This window comes from Mus caroli, unplaced genomic scaffold (assembly GCF_978045245.1).
Source record: "Mus caroli unplaced genomic scaffold, Mus_caroli_1 scaffold_16, whole genome shotgun sequence".
In the NCBI taxonomy this organism is placed as follows: Eukaryota; Metazoa; Chordata; class Mammalia; order Rodentia; family Muridae; genus Mus; species Mus caroli.
In genome coordinates this window covers 97,885,960-97,913,394 of record NW_028227271.1, presented here as the reverse complement: position 1 = coordinate 97,913,394, position 27,435 = coordinate 97,885,960, and the positions used below count along the sequence as shown (strand labels likewise).

Genomic DNA, 27,435 nt, shown 5'->3' with positions numbered 1-27,435 from the left:
GGCCCTAACATGCTTTAAAACAATCAATAAAGCAACTGATTTAGGAACTGATAGTGAGAAATGCAAAGTTTTCCACTTAAATGGCTAATACGAAAAAGGGATGCTTTCCGCAGTCAAATGGGAGAGAATTGGTATCAAAATCAGAGTGGCCTGTATGTGATCAGGTTGTACAACTGACAAAAGATTTCCTTCCTAATCCGAATGAAGGGATGTTCCCCCCGCCACCAACAGACGACGAGATCTATGATGGAATAGAAGAGGAAGACGATGATGATGGGTAAGAATGATCACTGAATTGCTTTTCCCCCATGATATCACATATATGATAATTTAATGTTCATCTCCAGATAGTATAAACAGTAGAAAATATGGTTCTTCTTCGGTCCTAAAATTGTGAGAAGGTTTAATTGTCATTAAGGGTAAATCATAAAGGATAATTGTGTCATACTGTAAACAAACTAGTAAATTGAAAAATCTCATTTATGAGAAAAAATGAAAGAAAAGAGGAAAAATTACAGTGATGTGGATGTTTCTCTTTTTTTTTTAAAGAATCTCACAGTCATTTATCTATTAATGAATAATACTTTTACAACCATTTCTAGAGTTTATTGGTTACATGGCTGTGGTGTCTTCTGCATAATAACATAATTATAGCTGGGCATCAGGGCTCATACCTATAATTCTGGGACTCCAGAGGCTTAGCAGAAGCATCACTTGAACCCAGGAGCTCAAGGCCAGTCATAGCTGCTTAGTAAACCTGGAGATAACCTGAGCTATAGGATGAGATTCTGTTTCAAGTAAATTGAGACCTTTGTGATCTGTGGTAATTTTATAGCAGAACCGGTATTGAATATTTATTCCTTTGCTTGATAATAAATGCCTTTATTTTTATAATTATAATTTATAAAAAAATCTTTTGAGTTGATAAATCTTTCCATTTTAAAATAACATATTTAAGATCTAGTGTGTATTTTACAGTAGTCATAAATAATTCCAAGTCAACATTTTAAACTTAATTCTAGCTGACTTGTCCTAGCTTTGTGTTTTAGAAACCTAAATAAATCTAACTGAATAATTAAGAAATGACTAGCTGGGCGAAAGAAATATTCACTCACCAGCATGTATAAATTTAGCAGCACCATATTATTGGCTAAAATGATCTATTTACTATTATTTATGGTCAGCATAGTATAATTACTTAAACTCTGAATGTCCACACAATGTCTTCACGGTTTGCTGATTATTACATTCTGTCAATGCCTGATGCTCCCAAGATCCGTGCCGCAGGTTGACGAGAAGACTAACGCATGGTCCTGGGGGATTTTGAAGATGTTAAAGGGAAAAGATGACAGAAAGAAAAGCATTCGAGAGAAACCTAAAGTCTCTGAATCAGACAATAATGAAGGTTCATCGTAAGAGTCAACTGACTGCCTTCAGTGCACAATAACTACACTAATATTGGTTTAATTGAATGCTACTAATATTCTATAACCAATAAGGAAATCCTGTTGAACTTACACCACTTAACTGCCATTTTCCATTAATCATCACACACTCATCTCACAGTGTAGTTAATTACATTAGAGGACCCCACTTATTCTGAAATTATTGTGTAATTCTAAGGTACACTCTACTTGCCCTGCAAACTTGCATAAATACCAGAGATACACACACATGTGCACATATGCACACACTTTTAAGAACTCAAGCACACACAGTCATTCATGAACATACACACCAGTAGGATCTCTCTCATCAGAACAATCATCTAAAACTTTACTATTCTGATTGCAAGCCTCCATTTTACTGTATGGTATTTTATACTGAGTACTTTTAAAACTCCATATTCTGTATTAAAATTTAATTTGTTAAAATCTAAGACATAATTTAGAATTTTTTTCTAAATATAAAATTGAAAATTTTACAATAGTAATTTATTTTTAAATTATATGCATATACAGATTTGTTTTCAGTATTTCAAGTTAATCTGAATAACTAATGCATAAACAATTTTCAGCCTCAAAACAGCCCCTTAGTGTAAATTCCATGTATATTATTTTGAAGAATCTTAACCATGTGCAGATGAATCTTCCCGTTTTTGCATTTTTCAGCGTGTTCACATTTAACTGAAACCTTTATACATTGTTTTCACACAGCCTTCCTAATGTTATCCTTTGTGTGACGCACCAAAGAGCAGTCAATAAACAGCACACTTACCATGTTGAGGACACAGAACAAGAAGTCTTCTCTTGAGCGACATTGCTCAAATGTAACCTTCACTTGGTGCCAAAGGAAGGTCTCTTTTCTGCCTTGTGTGCACACTACCAAATTCTGATTCGTGGTTATTTGAGCGAATGTCTTTATATCGTACTTTAACCAGTCATTCCTGTGCTGTACATGAATCTTTCAGAAGTGAGTGAGCATGTGGGGGTGGGGGTCTGCTGTGTGTGTGTGTGTGTGTCTGCTTGCGTGCATGCGAATGTGTTCATGCTTGTGTGAATGCATGTGTGTGTGTGCTAACTAACTGTCATAGTTCAGAAAAAACTTCCTCTTCTGCTACAACTAAACCCACCTGATGTTCGTCCCTCTCACCCCTGCCCATCAGCTCTCACTGTCTAGTTTAAGAGTACATTCCTTTCTTATTCATCACTCTCCAGTTTGGTGTAGATAAGGACACACTGGAGAAATGTGGTCATGTTCCAATGACTGCTGCTGATTTTTGACTCTGTAATTTCAGTCCTTAATTTAAATAAACAGTTTGGGCCAAGCTTAAGAATAGCATGGGGCTCTAAAATACTAAGTCCATTTAACTTACTCTGGTGTGCTGACATGCTCAAACTTTAGAGCAACTCTAAGATATTGACCTAGCAACTGTGGGCAACATAAAATGACCGTCTTCATTCTTGACCTTTTTTGAACAACCAAGCTAGTTCAAAGCCAGTCTCAACAAATTCCAAATCGATGGCTAGAAGTTAGTGGCAAATGGAAGATAAGAAAGGTATGGTGGTCAGCAGATTAACCCATGTCACAACTTTAGAATATTTTCACATCTCCCTCATGTAAAGGAATTAAGTTCAAGGTTCATATTACTCTGATTTTAACTATATCCTCTCTCTCTCTTTTTTTTTCAGTCTCCCTTCTCAGCATAAGCAACTGGGTATGTAGTAAAAGCTAATTATGCAGTTTACAAATGATTTCTCACACATGTGGTAGAGGGAAGCATTGAATGTCATCCCTATTCCTGCTTTAAGTCCTGACTCCAAATAATAAACATATCACATTACACAAACAATTTTATCCTAGATGAGCCCAACTACCCAACAATAGAAACACAACCATAAAAATAAAATTCATGTATTATATACTTCTCTTTTGTTGTGATAAAACACCATTAATATCCCTCCCCAAAGCAGCAGGGTCAGGCCTGTCCCAGCAGTTACCTACTCCTTGGTACCAACCCCTGTACTGCTTTTCTATTACTGTGAAACACCTTGATGAAGGCATGGTGAACGAGCAGGAAGCTGAGATCTCACACCTGGTAATGGTATGTGCCTTCAACTCTCAAAGCCACCTCCAGTGACAAACATCAACAAGGCCATACCTGCAAAGCCAGCCCAAACAGCATCACCAACTGGGGACTAGGCTGGCCTTGAACTCAAATGCCTGAGAACATAAGAGACATCTCATTCAAGTCGACACAAGTAGCTTCAAAAGAATTAATCTGAAAGTCACTGTGGCATAGAGATAAGTGGAAAGTAATGGATACCTGTCTTAGACAGGGTTTCTATTCCTGCACAAACATCATGACCAAGAAGCAAGTTGGGGAGGAAAGGGTTTATTCAGCTTACACTTTCCACATTGATGTTCATCACCAAGGAAGTCAGGACTGGAACTCAAGCAGGTCAGAAAGCAGGAGCTGATGCAGAAGCCATGGAGGGATGTTCTTTACTGACTTGCTTCCCCTGGCTTGCTCAGCCTGCTCTCTTATAGAACCCAAGACTACCAGCCCAGAGATGGTCCCACCCACAAGGGGCCTTTCCCCTTGATCACTAATTGAGAAAATGCCTTACAGTTGGATCTCATGGAGGCATTTCCTCAACTGAAGCCTCTTTCTCTGTGATAACTCCAGCTGTGTCAAGTTGACACAAAACTACCCAATACAATACCTAATGTGAGCCATGGCCCCACCCCAATTCAGTCCGTGCTTGATATATATGTGTAAAAATACGCAGAAGGCATACAACCAGATACTTCCAGATAGCCTCTTTTCAACTCATATGCTTGTGTTGAACTTGAGGGGGAAAATGGTACAAAGCTTTCATCTTGGTACAATTTCAGTCATTTTAAAATTCTGCTAGGGCAGATCTTCTAACAATTTTAAAAATTTTGCTCTGAATAAAATAAAATGTCTTTAAAATATTGGAGGGCTTTTAAAGAATTTATCTACTTAAATTTGTAAATATGTTTTTAAGAGTATGTCAGGCTGGAGATGTGGCTCGGTTTGTAGCATTGAGCTTGATCCCCAGAACGCCATAAAACAGGCATAGGGGCTACTCTCATTCAGTTCACCACACCAGTCATAACTACTTCTTTCTTTCTTTCTTTCTTTCTTTCTTTCTTTCTTTCTTTCTTTCTTTCTTTCTTTCTTTCTTCCTTCCTTCCTTCCTTCCTTCCTTCCTTTCTTTCCTTTCTTTCTTTCCTTTCTTTCTTTCCTTTCTTTCTTTCCTTTCTTTCTTTCCTTTCTTTCTTTCTTTCTTTCTTTTCTTTCTTTCTTTCTTTCTTTCTTTCTTTCTTTCTTTCTTTCTTTCTTTCTCTCCTTCCTTCTTTCCTTCTTCCTTCCTGCTTGATTGCCTGCTTTCATTTTTGCTTTTGAAGACAGGGTTCCTCTCTGTAGCCCTAGCTGTTCTGGCTCTCACTCTATAGACCAGGCTGGCCTTGAACTCATAGAGATCCACTTACCTTTACCTCCAGAGCACTAGGATTAAAGGCATGAGCCACCACTACCTAGCCCAGCTCATGGCTACTTTCTATCAATGTTGTTTTTGCTATTTCTTATCACTTGGTGTATACTATTTATAGAAATGAGATTTGTTTTTGAAGGCAGTACAATTATACTATCACTGTAGGGTATAAACTAATACCTAACAAATCACAAAAAGGATATGGTGGATGATAGATGATACAGATAGCAAGATGAATGGATAGATAGATAGATAGATAGATAGATAGATAGATAGATAGATAGGTAGATAGGTAGATAGATAGATAGAGTTAGATGACAGATGATAGATAAATACATAGATCATACATACATACATACATAGATTTGGATGAGTGCAAGAACACTCCATAGTATGTAGAATACTGCCAGTGCCCAAGAGTGCTGACCTCTTTGTCCACTGTTCTGAAGTCCTACTAATCTTTCACTAACTATACTTGTGGAATTTTAGAGTAATAGCACTATTTCAAGTTTTCCCCCCAAATAATGATAGTTGTAATCATATTCACTGGTTTCCATTGTTAGTTTGTTTATGCACTGATTATTTGAAGTTGAATATTCACATTCAGGATGGTAAGGACTTCCTTCCTTCTTCCCTTACTTCCTTCCTTTAAAAGTAGATAATACCTTTAGTAGAAATGTATCCAGAAAAATCTCTTACTGGCTATGGGAAGTCTTCAGTTTACAGTAACATCACTGAATGTTTATATCAGAGTGTAAATGGACCATGTTTCAATATTTGATGTTCTGTCTCTTATTAGATGTGGGAGAAGAAGTTTACGATGATGTGGATGCCTCAGACTTCCCTCCTCCACCTGCAGAGATGAGGTCATTAAACTGTTTACCTTGCACTGAAGTGTTGACAAGGAGATTGCTCAACAGCAATGACCAGGAGTAAAAATCCAGCGTGGTGTATGTGTGCTGTGTGAAGTTGTGTGGGCTCTGCTGTCCCTTTCTAAAGCTGTGCCTGTTTCTGATCACACCTCTCACCTTGTTTGTGAGCAAATTATCCTAACCATCTCTTGTCTCTCCTCTGCCCCTCTTCATTCCTTCCTCTGACCCCAGACACTAGTTCTGCCCCTGGTTTCCTGACTAAGGTCTGCTGTCTGCTGGTGACTCACTGCTGTCTGTAGTCACTCACTTACTGGGAACATATACTTGAGATTCTGCTCACAAGTCACTTCAATGCTTCGTCTTCTCTCTTATTTTTACCCTTTTCCTTGACTTCTTTCCCCTGGAATATGCTTCCTTTCTATGCCATCCCTCAACCATTTTCTTCCCTGTCCTCCACCAATGGTTTTCTTGGTTAAAAAAAAAAAAAAAAGAAAATTATTACTTAAGAGGTCTTTAATGTATGTCCTTTTTGTTCGCAAGTTCATTAGATTCTCAAAATTTTTATGCCAATTCCTTTTTTGAGTTAAGAGTGAATAATAACTTCAGTTTACCCAAGATTTATGTTTAACTTTCAGGTTAAGGTGTATGAAAGGTACCTAAGACCAGTGAGGATAAAAAGAAGATCTTTTGGGAAGCCTTTGGAGGTAGAATGTAATGTGCTAGAACACTTGCTCACTTTTTGAATAACTATGTGAGGTGACTTGTGTACAAAAGCTAGAAACCTCTGGTGGTGTACCCCAGAAAGAGATGAGTGAGAAGACAGTAGAGGGCTGCAGAGATGGCTGTGATTAAGAGCACCGACTGCTCTTCCGAAGGTCCTGAGTTTGGATTCCAGCAACCACATGGTGGCTCACAACCATCCGTAATGAGATCTGACGCCCTCTTCTGGTGCATCTGAAGACAGCTACAATGTACTTAGATACAGTAATAAATAAATCTTAATGCCCCAGTACAGGGGAATGCCAGGGCCAAGAAGCGGGAGTGGGTGGGTAGGGGAGCAGGGCGAGGGAGGATATAGGGAACTTTCTTTTGGGATAGCATTTGAAATGTATATAAAGAAAATTTCTAATAAAAAAGAAGAAAGAAAAGAAAAGACAGTAGAGTTGACAAGTTAGCGGGCGCACATAGCATTACTGACTCGAGCTGAGCCTGCTGAGATGGACCGAAGAACGCATGAGAGGATGTCAAGTATTTACTTTTACCAGTTAAGCCAATTTGACTGAATAACAGACAGTATCAAGATCGAAGAAGCAGAAGGCAAAATATGCTGCGGTCCACACAAGTCCTACAGGCAAAGCAAGAAAGAAAGATGGAAGAAGACTCCCTCCCTTTTCGTTGCCTATGAAGGGAACGTCTCCCCATAGTGACCCACTCATTCTAATATTACTCAGCACATGGGCATTGTGCTTGTCTCTGATGAGCTCTAATACAATTTTCTGGTTTCTATTACTCTAGAAACCCCCACATCCCAGTAGCTGGCTCTCCGGGAACCCAGAGTCACATCCTGGCCCTTTTCTTGGAGCAAAACAAACGCCAGCTGATTAAACTTGACCAGATATGACTGTTGGGTTTCCCCCCCCCCCCTTACCCACTGTTTATTTTCAGAAATTAAAAACAATTCTATGTTTAAACACAGTATCCTATTTTGCAATAATTTATTTTCAAACATAGCTTGTGGTGCATATTCAGCATTCATTCATGCTCAGCTCATCCCAGACAGCTAATCTGGGCCAGCAATTCCACCGATGCTCGGATCATGAAAGTCTCCTGGGGCTAGATGCAGGACATGAGGTGGATAATGGTCCTAGTTCTTTTCGCAATGAGCAAGACAAATATTTTTTAAAAATTAAAAAATAAAACGAATCAAACATTTTCAAAAGATCACAGACAATTTTTTCTAGGTAACCAATGAAAATTAATAACAATATCAAATTTTCACTCTTCCCACCTATTCTAGTGCTTTCTTTAAAAACTCCCTTCTACGGGAATTCACATGTCTTTCTAGTTGTCTGTATTCAACTTTTATATTCTAATGAGCAACTTAATGAGATGGCTAAGGTGAAGATCGACTATTAGCTACCGTCTTTAAGATGTTCCCTCACGATATCAAAATAGTAATTTTATGTACATGCTTCTCATTAGCCAACACTTCCTCTCTTCCATGACTTCTCCATTTATTTCTGTTTTATTTTCCTCTTGTGTGGATCAAGTCTAGGTGTGTGATGTGTGAGTGCTCTCCCGCTCAACTCTGTCTTCTCCCTCATAACTCCAATTTAATTAGCTGTGAATATAGAAAGATAGATACATTTCATAAGTCATAAAACTATGTTCTTTTAAAAAGCAGTTTTGAGCCTTTTTAGTAACATTATCTCTGTCACTCAATTTTTGAGAGAGATAGAAAAATGTACAGGGTTCAAATGTAGGTCTAACCACATGAAACCATGGAATGTAAGCACTGGTCTAATATAACAGTAGGCCTTTTGGTTACAGTTTAACTCACTTGTATTATTTTCATGAACCACATCTATCTGTCAGAAAGACATTATTGGTTATAATGATAAGTACTGAGTTAAAAACAATATTGGCCAAAAATTTATTATTACATGCTGGGTGTGGTAGTGCATACCTTTAATCTCAACACTTGGAAGGCAGAGGCCGATTGATCTTTGTGAACATTGAGGCCAGCCTGGTCTATGTGTATACAGTGAATACAGTAAGACCCTGTAACAAAAAGAAAACATTTAAAATTTAATGTTAAGAATTAAATCTCTATTCTGATCTATTCTTTGCTATTTGTCAAAGTATTGGCTGATTTGTGTTCTGTCACCCTAGTCAAGGAATGAGTGTTGGAAGGGCAAAAATGGAAGAGAAAGATCCCAAGAAGCTAAAAAAGCAAGAAAAGGAAGAAAAAGACCTCAGGAAAAAATTTAAGGTGTGTAATACTTAATACAATTCAGAGTATGTAAACCTTTAAGTATCTGTATGTGAAGCTGGTGAGGTTTGAGGTGGCTTAGTTATTGTCACGGGACTGTGATAAATAGCCTGATAGCATCTTGAAGAACAGGCCATGATTTCTTTTGACTCACAGTTCTAAGCTACTGTTCACTATGAAGAAATCACAAAGGCAGGAGCTCCATGGGGCTGGTCACATTGTGTCTGCTGTCACAAAGCAGACAGAAACAAATGAATGCATATTGGTGCTTAACTTGTTTTCACCATTTTATACAGGCTCGGAGTCCCTGTCCAAGTCATAGTCCCAACCATAATTAACATAGTTCTTCCTGTATTGATTAACAATTTTGAGATAACCCTCCACATGCATGTGTAGAGCGAAACCCTTCTTAGTAAATTTGTCAATACATTTCTATAATAATTCGTATCATTAATGTGAATATATTTACCTTTTTCAGTACGACGGTGAAATTCGAGTTCTATATTCAACTAAAGTTGCATCCTCCTTAACCTCTAAAAAGTGGGGAGCGAGAGATCTGCAGATAAAACCTGGGGAGTCACTCGAAGTTATACAAAGCACAGATGACACCAAAGTTCTCTGCAGGAATGAAGAGGGCAAATGTAAGTCACAGCAGACACCACCCTGTGCCTTTAACAACAGCCAGGCCGGCTACAGCGGTCCTGCCTTTCTCCTAACTCATTTTGCTCTGTGGTTTGTGAGTTGTAGGACATGTTAAGAAACTGGAGCTTCTGCTATACTGAAATTGATGAATTCTACTTTAATGTCTTTGGGGGCCTTTTTAAGTTATAACATGATTACATCTTTTCGCCCACCCCCATCTTTTCTGTTTCCAATTTCTTCCTTGTATCCTCCTTTGCTCTCATTCACGACCTCTTTTTCTTTAATTGTTGGTGTGTGTGTGCGTGCGTGTGTGTGTGTGTGTGTGTGTGTGTGTGTGTAACCTGCTCAGGAATGATCATTTGGTATTGGATAACCAATTGCTGTGCTCTTCCCTGGGGAAGACATTCTCCCAATCTCCGTGTTCCTCCATCTTTTTAAAACCACAGTGGAGGCTGTGAGCGCCATCAGTGGCAGAACACAGGCTTGAAAATGCCAGTGGAAACATTGCATACACATCTGTAAGCTTTCTCACTGATACCTTTGTGATTTCTAAGCTCACTGATACCTGCTTCCTTTCTAGACGGCCTGAAAGTCTTATCTCCACAGGATGACTGTGTAAATCTCTTACCCTAACCCCACCCAGTAGGATGTGTTTTGTTTATCAGAAAGGCATTCTTTAGGTTGTATTTTGTTTTAGTTTGACTTCCTCTTTTTAAAGATGACTATAGTGTATGGTAGACAATGGCTCAGCAGTTAAAAGGTCTTACTACTCTTCTAGAAGACCCAAGTTTGGCTCCCTGCAGTCACATCTGACAGCTCACAAATAACTGTAACACCCCCCCCCCCCCCCCGCTCCAGGGGAGCCAACATCCTCTTCTGGCCTCCGCAGGAATCTTCACTATTGTACTCATAACTCCACACAGACATGCACATATACATAGTTAGAAATCACATAAAATAAATTTTAAACAAGAAGGTTAGAGAAGGCGGGCAGGAAAGTACTACTATCAAACTATCAGCTCCTGAGTCATTAAACTTAAATGTTGATGTGACCCCTGTCAGTTACTGTCCTCCCAGGTAGTGAGCAAACTGGGTATGTACTCAGAAGATTAGACAGAAGGTTAAAGGCTGCTCCTAGGGAGGTGTAAAGGTATTCAGGATGTTGAGCAATCTTATAGAGAGTTCTGGAAGCCAGAGCAAAGCCCTCCATAAATAGAACAAAATGGTTTAATATTAGCAGAACATCTGAGACTGCCTTTCAGAGTATTATTCCAGGAGGATTGAATTACTGTGCACATCTGTAAAATAAATAAGTTATGTTGTCTTAGATAGGTTTTCCAATGCTGTGAAGACACACCATGGCCAAGGCAACTCTTTATTATAAAGGCAGACATTTAATTAGGAGCTGGCTTACAGATTCAGAGGTTTAGTCCATTATCATCATAGCAGGAAGCATGGTAGCACGCAGGCAGATGGGGCATTGGAGGAGCTAAGAGTTCTGCATCTTAATCCAAAGGCAACCAGAAGAAACTGTCTTCTAGGCAGCTGGAAGGAGGGTCTCTTGTGCAATGGCCTGGCCATAGAAGGAGACCTCCAAAACCCACCCCACAGTCACACACTTCCTCCACAAGGTCACACGTCTAAAAAGTACCACTCCCTATGGGCCAAGCAGATTCAAAGCAGCACATGCTTATCACGGTCTGGTTACAAATGGGTGAGAGACGCAGAGTAAGGTTTATTTATTTGGCTTTGGAAGTTATCGGTGGGTTACTCTTAATCCTTTTCTAATGACTGGGACTGGCTACCTCCCCATTGTGGACCCCAAATACTGGCTGTTTGAATCTTTCTGGGTTATTTCTGCCCCAGCAGTGTGGTGTCCTGGGGCTGGAGAGCACTTCACGCTGACACATGTTGGTGATCCATCCATCATATCTAACGGAGCCCTTCTGCTCTCCCTTGGAAATGTCTTGTTGATCATCAAAGCTAATGATGCTCAGGCGTCTATGTCCACTAGAATTCAACAACACTGTGGACGTTACAGAATGAAGACTGTTCCGGTGTAGTTTACAGTTCTCGAGTCAGGCCACTGTGGATCTGACAAAGATTTAAAGGCGATGCTCAGAGAACAGACAGGAGATAAGGAATATCCCAGGGATAGACTAAATAATACTTTTCTGACTTTGAATCTCTTAAAAGTCAATGAAACAGCACAGCTGATAACACACACACACACAAAAACCACTGGATTTTAGAAGGGAAGGGGAGAGTTAGAAAATTTTTTTTCTATTTTAAAATTAATAAAAGGAGATCCAGAGTAACTAAGATCTGGAGTATGTATAATTTTGCCATACTTAGCTTAAAATAATTATTTTTTCAACAATGATTGCAATTTTATATATCCTTTTTCAGAGAGATCAAAAACATGACAGGCTTAGATAAGGAGAAGAATGGAAGATGGACTGGTAAATTGGAGACCATAGAGCAGAGGTTGGCGGATTATTTGAATCAAAATAGGGAACCTTCAGGATAATTCAATCTAGAATTTACAATAACACCAAGAGATGAAAGAAATCTTCAAAAGATTAAGAAATTAAAATGGCAGCCCATAGAGATTAAAAGGCTTCAGCTATAAACCAACATGGTCAGACTAGATATTATATTTATATTGTCAAGGATCAATTACTAAACAGAGGTCTATAGACAGAATTAAAAATCCAGGATCTACTTATTGAGGTTGCCTTGAAACAGTGGCATATAATATATGTTTTGGACTTTTTAGAGCTTGGAAAGTTGAATACGTACACATGTGGATACATCATACTATTAAAACATATTCAGAATTTCAATGGGCCTTTGCCTTTAATCCTGACAAGGATGATTCTGAGATTGCATGTTTGCTGGAGATGGTGACTGTCTTGGAAGTGCCTTTGCATTTAGGACCTTTTGAGCTTCAGCTGAACTAACTTTCTCTCTTTCTTTCTTTCTTCCTTCCTTCCTTCCTTTCTTCCTTTCTTCCTTTCTTCCTTCCTTTCTTTCTTTCTTTCTTTCTTTCTTTCTTTCTTTCTTTCTTTCTTTCTTCCTTTCCTTCTCTTTTTATTGGATATTTTCTTTATTTACATTTCAAATGTTATCCCCTTTCCTGGTTTCCCTTCAGAAAAACACCCTCCTCCTATTCCCTCCCCCTGCTCACCAACCCATCCACTCCTGCTTCCTGACCCTGGCATTCCCCTACACTGGGGCATAGAGCCTTCATAGGACAAAGGACCTCTCCTCCCATTGGTGTCCAACTAGGCCATCCTCTGTTGCATATGCAGCTGGAGCCATGAGTCCCACCATGTGTGCTCTTTGGTTGGTGGTTTAGTCTCTGGGAGCTCTGGGAGTACTGGCTAGTTTATATTGTTGTTCCTCCTATGGGGCTGCAAACCCCTTCAGCTCCTTGGGTCCTTTCTCTAGCTCCTTCATTGGGAACCCTATGTTCAGTCCAATGGATGGCTGTGAGCATCCACATCTGTATTTGTGAGGCACTGTCAGAGCCTCTCAAGAGAGAGCTATATCAGGCTCCTGTAAGCAAGCACTTGTTGGCATCCACAACAGTGTCTGAGTTTGGTGGTTGTTTATGGGATAGATCTCCACCACTATGTTCATAGCAGCCTTATTTATAATAGTCAGAAGCTGGAAAGAACTCAGATGTCCCTCACCAGAGGAATGGATACAGAAAATGTGGTACATTTGCACAATGGAGTACTACTCAGCTATTAAAAACAACGATTTTATGAAATTCATAGGCTAATGGATGCATCTGAATGATATCATCCTGAGTGAGGTAACCCAATCACAAAAGAACACACATGATATGCACTCACTGATAAGTGGATATTAGCCCAGAAGCTTGGAATATGCAAAATACAATTCATAAACCACATGAAACTCAATAAGAAGGAAGACCATAGTGTGGATACTTCTATCCATCTTAGAAGGGGGGAACAAAACACCCATGGAAGGAGTTATACAGACAAAGTGTGGAGTAGACACTGAAGTAATGACCATCTAGAGACTGACTCAGCTGAACTCTTATGAACTCCTTTTGTCACTCCTTGTGGTTCAATCTCTCTTCTCTCCTCTTCTCTCCTCTCCTCCCCTCCCCTTCTTCCCCCTCCCCCTCCCCCTCCCCCTCCCCCTCTCCCTCTCCCTCTCCCTCTCCCTCACTCCCCTTGATCCTACCTGGTGGAACTCCCAGTCCCATCCTATTCTCTCTTCTGCCCAGCCATTGGGTAATCATCTTTTATTGACAAGACAGAGAATAAATGGTAAGCATTATTTACACAATCTTGAGACAGGAGATTCTTGACATAAGCACATAAGCATTAAAATGCAGTGTCTAGATTGAAACTAGATGTGAGGATAGAGAGATCAGCATTTAAATAACACAAGAATGGACTTTACATGGTACACAATAACATTATGCCTACACATATTTAATTTCACCTTTTGCCTTTTCAAACTTCTTGCTTTTCTTAATTTTTATGAAATTTCTTTCTTGTTAATTCCTTCTTTGGCCTGGATCCTTGACAATTCTTAATTTCCCTAATTTCTGATCTATTCTCTATACATTCACTAGGACTTGGAATGATTACCATAGACATTTAACTCTTTCTCACCTAGGTCACCACAAATGGTGTTACCAATCACTTCTCTGCTAACCTGTTAACAAAATATTTTCAAGAACACCCAATCTCTAGGCAAGCATACAATAGATGCCCTTCATGATCGAGATCCATGGACAAGTGCAGTTTGCTATCTAGAACTGCCATCCAGAAATACAAAGTACATGGCATTCCATGAATAAAGTATGCCGGTTCAGTCCCACTGAGTTACTTTATTTAACTTGGAATGCATTCATCGTCCATTGAGATCAATTCAATCATCCTCTTAAACTGGAAGCATCCTTGCTCCTAGCCATTGAAGCCTGGTGAATCTCCCCTTCGCCTCTATGACACTGCTTCCACTGCTGAGTGGCTTGTTTCACCAACCTGCTGCTCTCATTAGACTTTGAGCTGTCGCAGAACTCCAGTGAAGTGTTCCTGATGTTGGATTGTCCTCACTGGTATGATGCCCCTCACCTTGAGCGGGACTTGATCAAAAGATTTCTAGTCTTGGTCTTAGAGTTCTAGCCTAAGACCCAGATAAAAGTCTGACATAAACAGTCGCAACAACACCTGCTGAATACTTTAACTGGTTGGCAGACAGTCCTCTGGCTTGCCCTGTCAGCGTGTATATCATTAAGGACTCTGAATAAGGTTCCTTCCTTATTTTTACATCTTCTCATGACCAGCCATGACTTGTTGTACTTCATCACCAGCATGACTAATGTTTTACTCACTCCCAATTTTCTTCAACCTATCAGAAAAGTCGGCAACCTAAGATTTAGACTGAGCAATTGAGAGGTTAAAGCATAACTGTGTGGAGCAAAAGTCTCTGGTATAGATATTGTCACATTGAATTGGGTCTCACCCACTGAATTCTACAAGTGTGAACTGTGTAGGCACTGGCATTTAAATATATATTTCTGGCAGATTCTCAAATGTTTAAAACACTAGCTAATATCTACACACATTCTACAATCTGATGCTCATAAGCTGAGAGTTTTCCCACCTCCTGTCACTGGAGAAAAACTTTCTCCAAAAAAGGAGGAGGAGGAGGAGGAAGAAGAAGAGGAGGAGGAGAAAGAAGAAGAGGAAGAGGAGGAGGAGGAAACTTCAAATGGCTGGATATCATCACATAACTAGTTGATCATTTCTTTGTTTTTGTTTTTTTTGTTTTAACAATACATGCTTACTGGAAAAAAATTGTATTTAGGAACTTAAAAAGTCAATCTGGACCATCTGTGGTGGCACACACTTAACACCCCAGTACTTGGGAGGCTGACTGAGGAACATCACTTGAAATCAGGAGTTCAAGGCAATCTTGGTAAACATAGTGAAGACTCATCTGAAAAACAAAATGGATGGATGGATATATAGATAGGTGGATGGATGGATAGATAGATAGATAGATAGATAGATAGATAGATAGATAGATTGTTTAAAGTCATTCTAATAGGAAATCTCAGAAACCATCAGAAGAGACAGAGAAAAAAAGAAGATAGATTATCTTTGTGAAAACCAAAATAATAAATTACATTCAATATTACATACCATTTATTGTGTTTCATATCCCTTCAAGTCTGACATCAGTTCACTTGTCTGGACAAGTCCACACCATATGATTATATGTTTTTAACTGCAGGAGACGAACAGTTACTTAATTTTATTTTCTGCAAATAAAACAAATAAATAAATAATAGGCAGTCATTTGATTGAGGAAAAACTGAAAATACAGTATAAAGTTTATTTAAATTTTTCCAAGCAATTGTCTATTTCCTTGGTAACTCTATATTTCCAATGTCTTCTCACAGGTGAGTTGTTAGCCCTGAGACAAGGTGGTAGGCAAACATTTTAGGAAGAAAGTGACTAGTAGAAATGGTGGGGGAGGTAATTTTGCTAACTGCTCTACCACACCATGCATTTCAAGACTTTTGTACAAGGCACTGGGTTTTTTTTTTTTTTGGTTTTTTTGTTTTTGTTTTTTCTGTGAGCAGAAGGCTTCCAAATGACAACTTGATGTGACTCATGAGAATCCCAGGAATATCAGTGCTCATGATAACGTAAGGCTAAACAGAGAGGCTGTTCTGCACCATGACCATGATTTTGTTTTGTTATCTGAAAGTTTTTTCATATTTCCTATGAATATCTCATATTGGTAGCATACCATGTGAATACAGAGAACATTTTTCTCCCTGCATTAAAAAATGACGTCTAAGAACTATACTGCCAGGATTGTGTAACAATTCGTGGTAAGTCATTTGTTTTGAGACTATCACAAACCATCCTGGAATAGAATCAAGTCTTAGCACTTGAGAGCGCTAGACAGCAAAGCCTATGCTATGTTAAAATTCACTAATCCCATAAAAACACTATGTAAGAGATTTTATAGTTAACAAGCCCTAAATTATCACGTCATCGTGGAACTCGTGTAGAGTAGCACAGCCTCCCCCCACATGTGACCTCCTTTACCTGAGTGAACTTTCTTCAGTATTCACAGTCATTGATATCTCCCTCCCTCCTTTCCCACACACACAAAGAAACAGCAAGAGGCAGAGAGAAGAGCGGATTTTAACAATAGCATCTATAAAGGAGTCCTCAACAGAGAAGAAAGCTGTTACTTCGAACTCTTGAGCAAGGACATTCAGGAGGGGGGATACTAAGCTTAGGAGTGTGAGAGAATATAGCTTTTAGAATTAGTTCATGAAGTTGAGATAATTAAGCTGTGTGTTATGAATTATTAACTTGATTACATAAAGGACAGCTAGTGGTGGTTTAACCAGGCCTGCAAATTTTTATCGTAAATGAGTTTTAAATTAAAAGTAATTTAATTGAAAGCAAATTACCTAAAAGCATCAGCAAATAATAATAATCTTTAATTTCCAGAAAGGTGGTTACATTTTCCTTTCATGAACTTTATTTTTCGTAATCTTCTGGAGATTTTTTTTTAATGGAAACATTTAATGTTAGAAAAACTTATCAGCAATCCTAATCAACAGTTTATAATTGTGTGTGTATATATATGTGTATGTATGTATACACACACACACACACTTCTTTCTTCAATTGCTGGCAGCCTGAGTTCAATCCCCACTACTCGCATGGTGGGAGGAAAGAACGGATGTCTGCCAGCTGCCCTCTGACTTCGAAATGATTATATTAAACAAAGTAAGTCTGATTTGAAGAAACAAGTTTCTCTGCATGATTTCTCTCACACGCGGAACCTCTGTCTAAATGTGTATGTGGGAGGGGGCGAGGAAGGGGATGAGAAGGGAAAGGGCAACCTTAGAGGTGGGAAGGGCCACCATTTGGAAGGAGGGAGGGAACCATCAAGAGAGGGACCTGGGCCACAGGGGATGTAGCCAGAGAAGAGAATAACTTAGACAAAAGTGTGAGGACACATGTGTGAAAACACTGTCATAAAATTACCTTTTAGGCTGACTTTAAAAATTAATAAAAAAAAGAAAAAAGAAATAGAGTAGAGAAACATGATCAATTTCCTCTATGTGCACATTCTATACACATGTAGTTAGTCCATGTTATCGTCTTAAAGGTTTTTTTATTTTTATTACTGTGAGTGTGTGTATCTGTGTGGGTGTCTGTGTCTGTATGGGTGTGTCGTATGTGGGTGTCTGTGAGTGTGTGTATCTGTGTGGGTGTCTGTGTCTGTATGGGTGTGTCGTATGTGGGTGTCTGTGAGTGTGTGTATCTGTGTGGGTGTCTGTGTCTGTATGGGTGTGTCGTATGTGGGTGTCTGTGAGTGTGTGTATCTGTGTGGGTGTCTGTGTCTGTATGGGTGTGTCGTATGTGGGTGTCTGTGAGTGTGTGTATCTGTGTGGGTGTCTGTGTCTGTATGGGTGTGTCGTATGTGGGTGTCTGTGAGTGTATGTATCTGTGTGGGTGTCTGTGTCTGTATGGGTGTGTTGTATGTGGGCGTCTGCAAAGGCTGGAACAGAGTATTGGAGGCCCTGGAGTTGGAGGCTGTTGTGAGCTGTTTATATGGTGGCTGGGTACCACACTGGATCCCGTGGATAAGGAGCAGGTGATGTGGTGGCTGGGTACCACACTGGATCCCGTGGATGAGGAGCAGGTGATGTGGTGGCTGGGTACCACACTGGATCCCATGGATAAGGAGCAGGACCTCTTAAGCACTGAGCCATCTCTTCAGACCCTCAGTATATTATCTCATAATTATTCACTTGTCTCTCAGCTTGCAAAACTAAATATGAAATATTTTCAAGGCTTTTATCTGTAGTTAATGTTAAATGTTTTCAAAACTGTATCTGTCATTAAAATGCATTTCCTTTTTCCTTTATAGATGGTTATGTCCTTCGGAGTTACCTGGTGGACAAGTAAGGCCATTTTCATCACTGTATTTGTTAAAAGACTCCCATGGCTTCCTTAAGGAGAAAGTGTTAATATCGCTCCCATAATGCAATGATCTGGACTTTCATAATAAATTGAAAACAATATATTACATTGGTATCAATCTAATAATGCCAATAACAAAGCTGAAAGTGCCAGTCTTAACTAGGAAGGAAGCCTGGCTGTCTCCTGAATAGTCTTACATACACGTTGAGCCATCTGCTCAGCAAGCACAGAAGGTGCACAGTGCAAAGCCACTACCTTTTTTGTTAATGTCTGTATTTTGCTTACTAATTATTGTAGCATTTGAACTGACCTAATTAGAGCCAACTACTGTCTGTGTGTTAGGTACTAATATCATCAGTTATTATGTCATAGTTTAGCCTCTAACTGAAGATTTTCTACACACACACCAGACATAGTTCTCTATCATGTTGCCCTTATTGAGAGTATGCCCATCCCCCTAAAAGAGATAGTAATCAATGACTCTTGTATTCTTATGAATAAGACCATTTCACAGTCTGTCACAGCCTAGTACTTAAGCCCTTAGACTCTTCCAAAATATTTTAAGGTTCTAAGACCAAGAAACCCAGCATAAAGTTAACCCCACCATCAGGCTGAGTGTCACAGCAATAGAAATGTTTGTAAAACTGACATAATGTAAGTTCCAAGGATTCACAAGCCATTTACCATAAGCAACAGGACACACACATCTGAATAGGACCGTGCATGTTACGAGTACTGTCAGCAAGCCAGAAGAGAGCAGAGAAAAAAAAAAAAAGAATCCTAAGAGTTTTTTCTTCTTGAGCAGTATTCAGTAATGTTCCAGTGGTGGGCATTATTGCTGGAGGTCAGCAGTGTCACAGTGGTGGGCATAGTATTTCTGATCTGCTTTGTTCTAAGAAAGATGCAAATTTTATGAGAAGAGTGTAATTGTAGATAGCAACATATCCTCATCAGTGATGACCCCGGGATGGTTGAGAGAACATGGAAAAGGGATACTAAGTTACTATTGGTTTGGTACCTACCAAAAGGCGTGCATTAGTAAACAGCAGGAAAATCTGTCCTCTTTGAATTCACATCAGCTTTCCATTAGCCAAAGCCTCCCTCTACCTCAGAGAAAGGATCCCAACAGAAGACATAGGGAGCTCATAGCATCTGCCACGCTTGGCAACAAGGAGGGGCCTGCTGCTGCCGCCACAATAAAGTCAGAGATAGGGAAAAGAAGAAGAACACGTCTACCCTAAAGTAACACAACTAGTCCACTGCTCCGATGCCTGGAACTGCATCCTACACAAGACTGTGTGTATGTCTACAATATGTGATTTTATTGTTTAAAGATCGCTCATTAGACCATACACTTTTACAATCAAAGCTTACATCTGACTCATATTTTATAAGTCTCCCAGAGCATGGGAGCCTCTCCGTGTTTGTTAATAGAATATTTCATGAAGATTCAGGACTAAGCAAAGCCTGAAAATATAAACATAGCCAAAATTACTGTGGTGGGTGTGATCTTCACAGTAAGTACTATACAAAATTCCATAATGGCTATATATTCCATAATAAGTATTTAAATACTTTAAACTTTAAACATTGTAACTGGAAACACACGCAAATGATATAGCCATTTTCTGTGCTAAATACTGTTTCCTTCATTTAAAATGTAGAATACTTGAAACTCACGTAAAAATATGAGTCTTGTACTATTTGCTGTTTAAATTCATTGCCCTTTTGGATTGAGGTCTCTGGATGAGGGTGGTGCCTTGGCAATCCAGTTTATTCTGTTCGGTACCCAGTTCTTAGGGAGTTCAGATGTCCTAAGCCCGTGGCAAAGCTCACAGTAGGGCATGGTCTGTGCTCTCAAGGCATGTGTTTGCTATTCTGTTTATAGAATGAACTAGGAGTCGACAAAGCCAGCGAAGGATGATGCAGAGATGAATGTAAAACCTTTGTCCCCTAGCACATCCACCTGCACAGACTCACCATTTACATCCACCTAAGTGTTTCTGATGCGTGGCAATTATATTATTGCTGTTTTCTTCTGTGTGTTAATGTTGGGAAGCTCTTTTCTATAAAATAAAAACGGTTTTCTGTGTTCGCAGTGATGGAGAAATCTATGACGACATCGCTGATGGTAAGTCTCCTGCAGCGCCCTCCACAGTAACAGTGAAAACCGATGGCTAGCTTAATTAGAGCCATCAGAGCTGATCAGAATGCAAAGTTTCTCAAAAATGCAAAGACAGAAAACGATTTGGTGTTGTAGGGAAAGAGGGATTATCTTTGCATGAGATTAAGAAATTGAAGAAAAGAGAAGCACTTTTCTTCTCCAGAATGAGAAAATATAAGATGGCCATGATGATTCAGGCTTGTAATTCCAGCACTTGGGTGGTGGAGAGAGGAAGATCAGAAGTTCAAGGGCAGCCTTAACCACACAACGAAAACTAGGGAGCAAGTTTAGGCTACATGAGACCCTGTGTCAAAAATCAACAGAACAGGGAAGACATGAAAGAAGTGGGAAGATTTGGAGGGCAGGGAAAAGTATTTGGTAAATTTTGTATTGTAACATGAGTTAAGATTTTGGTTTGGTTTGGTTTGGTTTGGTTTGGTTTGGTTTGGTTTTTTATCACAGAAAAATGCATTCTTGTTCAATTAATTAGGAACAGGTTTTAAAACTAGCAGCACTCATTCTGCACCAACTGAAATAATACTCAAGAAGTTAGCAATAGACTCATCTTTGCACCCTCTAAAATATGAAATTAACAAATCCAAATTGAACCACCATAAAGTTGGCAAATGCTGAAATGGGAGACTAGCAAACCTCTGGTCAATTAACAGGCACATATTTTATAATTAATAACACTAGTAAAATCATCAGATGTTTCTAAGTGATGACCCAAAGCATTAATCTCAACAAAACGTGCACAGTTGTCATCATGTTGCATGTGTGCATGTGCTTTGTTTGAGACCGGGTTTCACTTTGTAGCTCTTGTTGGCCTGGAACTTACTATCTAGACCAGGCTGGCCTTGAACCCAGAGATCCACCTGCCTCTGCTTCCCAAGCACTGGGATTAAAGATGTGCACCACCATACCTGGCACCACCCAGGTCCAGGTTTTGTTGTTGTTTGTTTTGTTTTTACATCAACTCTGAGATCAAACCTATTTTCTCTGCTTACAAGCAAGCTCTTCACAGATGGAGTCATTCCCCAGCCCTGATCCTTTAGTCTTTTAAGCTTGTGATACTTGTTGATGCTTAACGAATCTCAGTTCCAAAGGTGATGAGATGCCAGAATAATTAATCTTCAGTCTCATTTGATGGAGAATAAATCTCTTCGCCGATGTGGGCGAAAATGGATTATCAATGAAGGTGGCTTAGTTAGGGTTACTGTTGCTGTGATGAAACACCAGTACCAAAAGCAAGTTGCGGAGGAAAGGGTTTATTTCTTTTACATGTCCACATTGCTGTTCATCAACAAAGGAAGTCAGGACAAGAACACAAACAGGGCTAGAATGTGGACACAGGGGCTGATGCAGAGAACTATGAAAGGTTCTGGTTACTGGCTTGCTCCCAATGGCTTGTTCAGTCTGCTTTCTTATAAAATACAGGGACAGCACCACCCACAATGGGCTGGGCCCTCCCACATCAATCACTAAGAAAATGCCCTAGAGGCTTGCCGGCAATCTTATGGAGATGGTTTATTAACTGAGGCTCCCTCCTCTCTGATGACTCTAGCTTGTGTCAAGTTGGCATAAAACTAGCAAATAGAGAAGATTAAATATATGGCATTTCACTTAGCAATTTTAGTGTAAAATAAGCCAGTTTTATTTATTTGTTTGTTTGTTTTTTGGGTTTGGGTTTTTTTTTTTTTTTTTTTTTTTTGAGGCAGGGTTTCTCTGTATAGCCCTGGCTGTCCTGGAACTCACTTTGTAGGACAGGCTGGCCTCGAACTCAGAAATCCACCTGCCTCTGCCTCCCAAGTACTGGGATTAAAGGCATGTGCCACCACCGCCCAGCCAGTTTTATTTTTTCCTTTCATCTTAATTCTGGAGAGATTGAATTACTCAGAATTCTAACTTGAAGCACTTAAGGTATGTTATATATAATCTGTATTTAAAATTTTAAGACCAGATGTGGTAATGCAGACCCAGCACTTAGGATGTGAAGACAGGAGACTCAGAAGTTGAAAGTCCTGTTCAATGATCTATAGAGATTAAGAGCAGCCGGGGCTACAGGAGGACCTGCCTCCAAAACCATAATAGGGAGTTAGAAGAATGGCTCAGGAGTCAAGCTTATGTCGCAATCGTAGGCGCTGAGTCTAATCGCTGGAACACACAGGAAGACGGCAGGCAGTGATAAGTGCTTAGGAAAATGGCGGGCAGTGGTAAATGCTTAGAATCCCAGCCCTCTGAGGAGAGTCAGGAAGATCTGGGGCTCTCCCTAACTGGTGAGATTGAGAGACCCTGTCTCAGAGAAAGTACACGGCTCCTGAGAACGACACTAGAGGTTGTCTTCCAGCCTCCACTCTCACGCGCATACGCACCTGCACACACATGCAGACATATGCACACGCACATCTAAAAACCAATTTAATTAAAGTTATATTCTCTTTTCTTCCAGGTTGCATCTATGACAATGACTAGCACTCCGCTCTGTTCATTCCACTGCGCCTCTTAGTGGCCAACATGAATTTTAATTAGAATGTTCTTGGGTATTATAGAAAAAAATGTGAACGTACAAAATGAAATGTCAATCTCTATAAAGTTTTGAAATTTTAAACCTGGAAAATGAACTCTGTTTACTATGTTGGAAGATCAGGAATGAGCTTCTTCCCTTCTTCCTTCCTCCTCTTTTGTTGCTGCTGTTGTTGTTGTTGTTGTTGTGATCAAGGGTTTCTTACTGTGTCGTTCATGCCTTTTTCCTGCCTCAGCCTCCGAAGGGCTGAAATAATCAAGCTGAGCCAGCATACCCGCTTAAGGATCCCATTTTGCTTCGGCGCTTCTCTTAGACCACCAGCAGAATCTTCTCCACCATACGCTCTTTAAAGAAATAAAGAAAATGGAATGTAAAGAAGGGACTTTCAATTCCACAAGCAGTCAGCCTTCACTTGTCATCAGATTACCTACCCAAAATATAGGCAGAGCAAGTGCCTCTCAAGCCTGAAAGACAAGAGAATTGGCAGAACATTTGTATCAAATTGGTTCCTTTTTGTTCACTATGAAATCATATGTTAATTATTTGATAAGCATGCTTTCTGCTCTGTATGCACATCTAAGATTAACCTGTGTACAAGAGTCTAAAATCTTATTTCTGTGGATCTGTACACACATCGTTGAATTCTGTGCTCTGTTTAAATACCATCCTTACCTAGAGAAATGGAGGAGGCTACCAGACAATTGCGAACACCGTAAGGAAGAACCCTGAGACCCGCTCTCCTTTTACAGTGACGCTTTACTGTGTAGTCTCTTGGAAAGAGTTTTGTGTTTTGCTGTCAATTGCTTCTGCAGATCTTTACTAGAACCACTCTGCAGAACCACTTTACTAGAAAATTGTTGAGCAGAGGGAACACAGGGCAAGAAATCCCAGTGCTCCCAGTGCTTAGCCTGTGTGCTCCCCGCTGAGACCTGTCCCTCACCACCTCTTCCAGGCTGCAAAGCATTGGCTTTTGTATGCTAAGAACACTAAGCACCGTGATCCAAAACAGAACACCCCAACATCCAAGACAATAACAGATGAGGTAACACTGTTTTAAAATTACTGAATCCTGAGGCTGGTTCTATTGTTGACCATGCTGCAACCTTGGCAATATTCATTACTTGCCCACTGTTCTTGTAAAATACGAGTCAACTAAGTTTGTCCCAGCATTTTTTTCTACTGCCAGCTTCAAGCTTTTACAGTTTTACCTCCATCTCAGATGCACAATTCAGAAGTTCTTTTGTGTTTTTCTATTTGAAATCACTGATTAAATAATAATACATTATATAAGTAAACTGCAAAAGTCCATTGGCGTTTCCGAAGAGGGACCCCATTACATGTTCTTTTTTAAGTCAAAAATTATCTGGGATAGAGAAATAACTCAGTTGGTAAAAGTGTTTGCAGGCAAGCTTGAAGATGGAATTCAATCCACAGATCCCAGGTGAAAACCGAATGTGGAGACCTACAGTTCTCGCCATATTAGTGCTGAGGAGGCAGACGCGGGAGGTTCCTGTGGATCAGTGGACACTCTATCTATCCTAATTGCTGAGTCCCACACCAAGGACAGACATCTCTAAGGAAATGAACAGCACCTGAGGAACAAGAGCTGAGGTGTCCTTTGGACCCTACACATATATATCCTCTCACATATAGGAACATGTGCATACGGATTGAAAAATCTGTAAAAATAGCCCAAAGCCTTCCAATGGTTAGAGTTTCTATTACTTTGTTGTTGTTGTTGTCTTGTTTTGTTTTGTTCTGTTTTTGTTTTTTGTTTTTTGAAACAAGGTTTCCCTGTGTGACCCTCTCTGTTCTGGAACTTGCTCTGTAGACCAGGCTGGCCTTGAACTCACAGAGATCCACCTGCCTCTGCCTCCCTAGTGGTGGAACTAACTAAAGGTGTGCTGCTGCCCAGCCAAGTGGTTTGAAATTTTAAAGACTGTCAGCAGTATCTACAGCTCAATTTATAGGATACAGGCTCTGAGTCTCCGGGGTTGGGAATTACTCATCTCAGCTCATCTCTGAGTAGGAAGTAGTTTGGCCATATCAGCCATCCTGTGTCCTTGTGATAAATCCTTGTATCAGTAGATACATATGACGTGGCTCAAAAGTGGCCATTTGGTAGCTTTGGCATCAAATATAAATTATATGCTGCCTGCCTTTTCAGTAATTTTCCCTGATTAAGATTAGCACAATTCAATGCTAAAATCCCAAATTAGATCAAGAGAATATTTCAGATTCAATGTATAGTCAAGGAAATGGACAGATACCTAGGAGAAATTTGTGTAAAAATTATTTAATATATATTTGAGGTCTTAATTTTAATATACTAAATGTGATTTTGTTGTAGATTGTGTGTGGACTTTTGAGCTGCCAATAAAATACTTTTTCAGCAAGTGACCTGGCCTCCTGTTTCATGTCCATATGAAGGCCATCGGCTTTCCTCTCCCTTAGCTCCTTCTGTATCTACAGGAGACACCTATCTGCATCCTCCTCCCTGTGTGTCTCATTCTGCTTCCTATTCATAACCACACTCTCCCCTGGCACCTCCAAACACAGTGCTTCCTACTGTCTTAGAAATAGATAACTAAGTACAAGTCTCTTCAACTTCCCACCACCAAAACTTCACCCACGTTCAGACTTCTCAGAGCGTAAGATGCCACAACCCGAATTCAAAGCCATAACCAAGGACCGAATTTCCCCCAACTTCTCTCTGAGCCTGTTCCTACAAAATCCATTCTCTTCGTTCTCCTTTTACCTCCCCTTTCCCTCCCCTCCCTCTCTCCCTCTTCTTCCTCCTCTATCACATTTCTCTTTTTTTTTATTTTTTTTAATTTTTAATATTTTTATTACATATTTTCCTCAATTACATTTCCAATGCTATCCCAAAAGTCCCCCATAGCGCCCCCCACTTCCCTACCCACCCATTCCCATTCTTTTGGCCCTGGCATTCCCCTATATTGGGGCATATAAAGTTTGCAAGTCCAATGGGCCTCTCTTTCCAGTGATGGCCGACTAGGCCATCTTTCGATACATATGCAGCTAGAGACAAGAGCTCCGGGGTTCTGGTTAGTACATCATGTTGTTCCAACAATAGGGTTGCAGATCCCTTTAGCTCCTTGGGTATTTTCTCTAGCTTCTCCATTGGGAGCCCTGTGATACATCCAATAGCTGACTGTGAACATCCACTCCTGTGTTTGCTAGGCACATTTCTCTTTTATCCCTCCCTTCTTTCTTCACTTCCTTTCCTTCCTATCTTTAACTTGCTGTGAGTGGTTTTTCTCTGTATGTTTAAACTATACTAAAACATTTCTCAGCTGTAAGAAAGCTGAATTTTTAACCCGAAAACAAATACCTCTTCACCTATAACCCGTTTCAGCATTCCTCTCTCATTCCATTAGCTGCAAGTGGTCCATTGCCAGCTGTTACAACATGCCTCAGATTCCTCCAATTGTGTGGGATTTGATGAACCAGAGGTTCCCACTACAGTACTCTGCAAAGCATCACTCGTTGTGTACGGAGATCAGGATGCCTGCAGGCTGTCCTAACAAACCATTGAGAATAACAAGGGGTAAAAGATAACATACTGTTTATTCACAGAGCAAGTTCAGCTGAGGCCTCCCCAGGGGCCTTGCTAACAACCCCTCCTCAGAGTCCCAACCACTCTACCTCCTAACTTCACTGTGGCAGGCATGCACTGTGGACACAGGGTTCCTCCATCTTTTCTAGCTGGCTCTCTTTCCTGCACCTGTTTTTTCTGGTCCACCATTTTGCATTTTCAGCTCATCTTGCCATCAGCTTTCCAGGGAATCCAGACAGAGCACAGTACAGCTTTAACCATTATTAAATCCTGTATCTCAACCCCAAGATAAACTGAATCAAAAGTTGGGGGAAGTAATTTTGGAAGTCATTTGTAAGTAACCCTAAATTTGAATGGGGGACTGGAGTTTGAGAATTAATCACCCTGTTAATCCTTTTTCAGGTTCTCAAGATACACTCAGTCTCCAGACTGCTCCAACTTGGCTTCAGCTACTGTCACTTTAAAGTCCTTTCTATGTGATGTCCCCAAAAGAGCCTCACCCTCGTAGTTGTTAATCTTCATTGGCGAGGATTAGAATCATCTAAAATAGGAAATATATCTCTGGGTGTTTCTGTAAGGGAATTTTTTTTTTTTAAATAAAGTCTAACCAAGAAGACACTCCCTGGATGTGGACCAGTCTCCCTGAGATCTCACACTGAATAAAAAGGAGAAAGCAAGCTGAGCTTTCT

General features: G+C 39.9%; 1 protein-coding gene across 5 annotated transcripts in view; it reads left to right on the top strand.

The window, feature by feature from the left end:
• Fyb1 (FYN binding protein 1) overlaps positions 1-25,557 on the top strand; it is a 141,457-nt gene extending 115,900 nt beyond the window's left edge. For 2 of the 5 annotated variants that reach the window (XM_085831467.1, XM_085831469.1), the window contains exons 11-19: positions 184-277; positions 1,275-1,412; positions 3,132-3,157; positions 5,761-5,827; positions 8,726-8,825; positions 9,304-9,466; positions 18,426-18,459; positions 20,578-20,609; positions 23,092-25,557. In XM_085831467.1, the coding sequence (XP_085687593.1) occupies positions 184-277; positions 1,275-1,412; positions 3,132-3,157; positions 5,761-5,827; positions 8,726-8,825; positions 9,304-9,466; positions 18,426-18,459; positions 20,578-20,609; positions 23,092-23,114 (677 nt within the window). In that variant the 3' untranslated portion in view covers positions 23,115-25,557. The remainder of the gene's footprint in view (positions 1-183; positions 278-1,274; positions 1,413-3,131; positions 3,158-5,760; positions 5,828-8,725; positions 8,826-9,303; positions 9,467-18,425; positions 18,460-20,577; positions 20,610-23,091) is intronic. The other 3 variants (XM_029470072.2, XM_029470073.2, XM_085831470.1) reach the window with 3 other exon arrangements.
• The last annotated feature ends 1,878 nt before the right edge of the window (positions 25,558-27,435 follow it).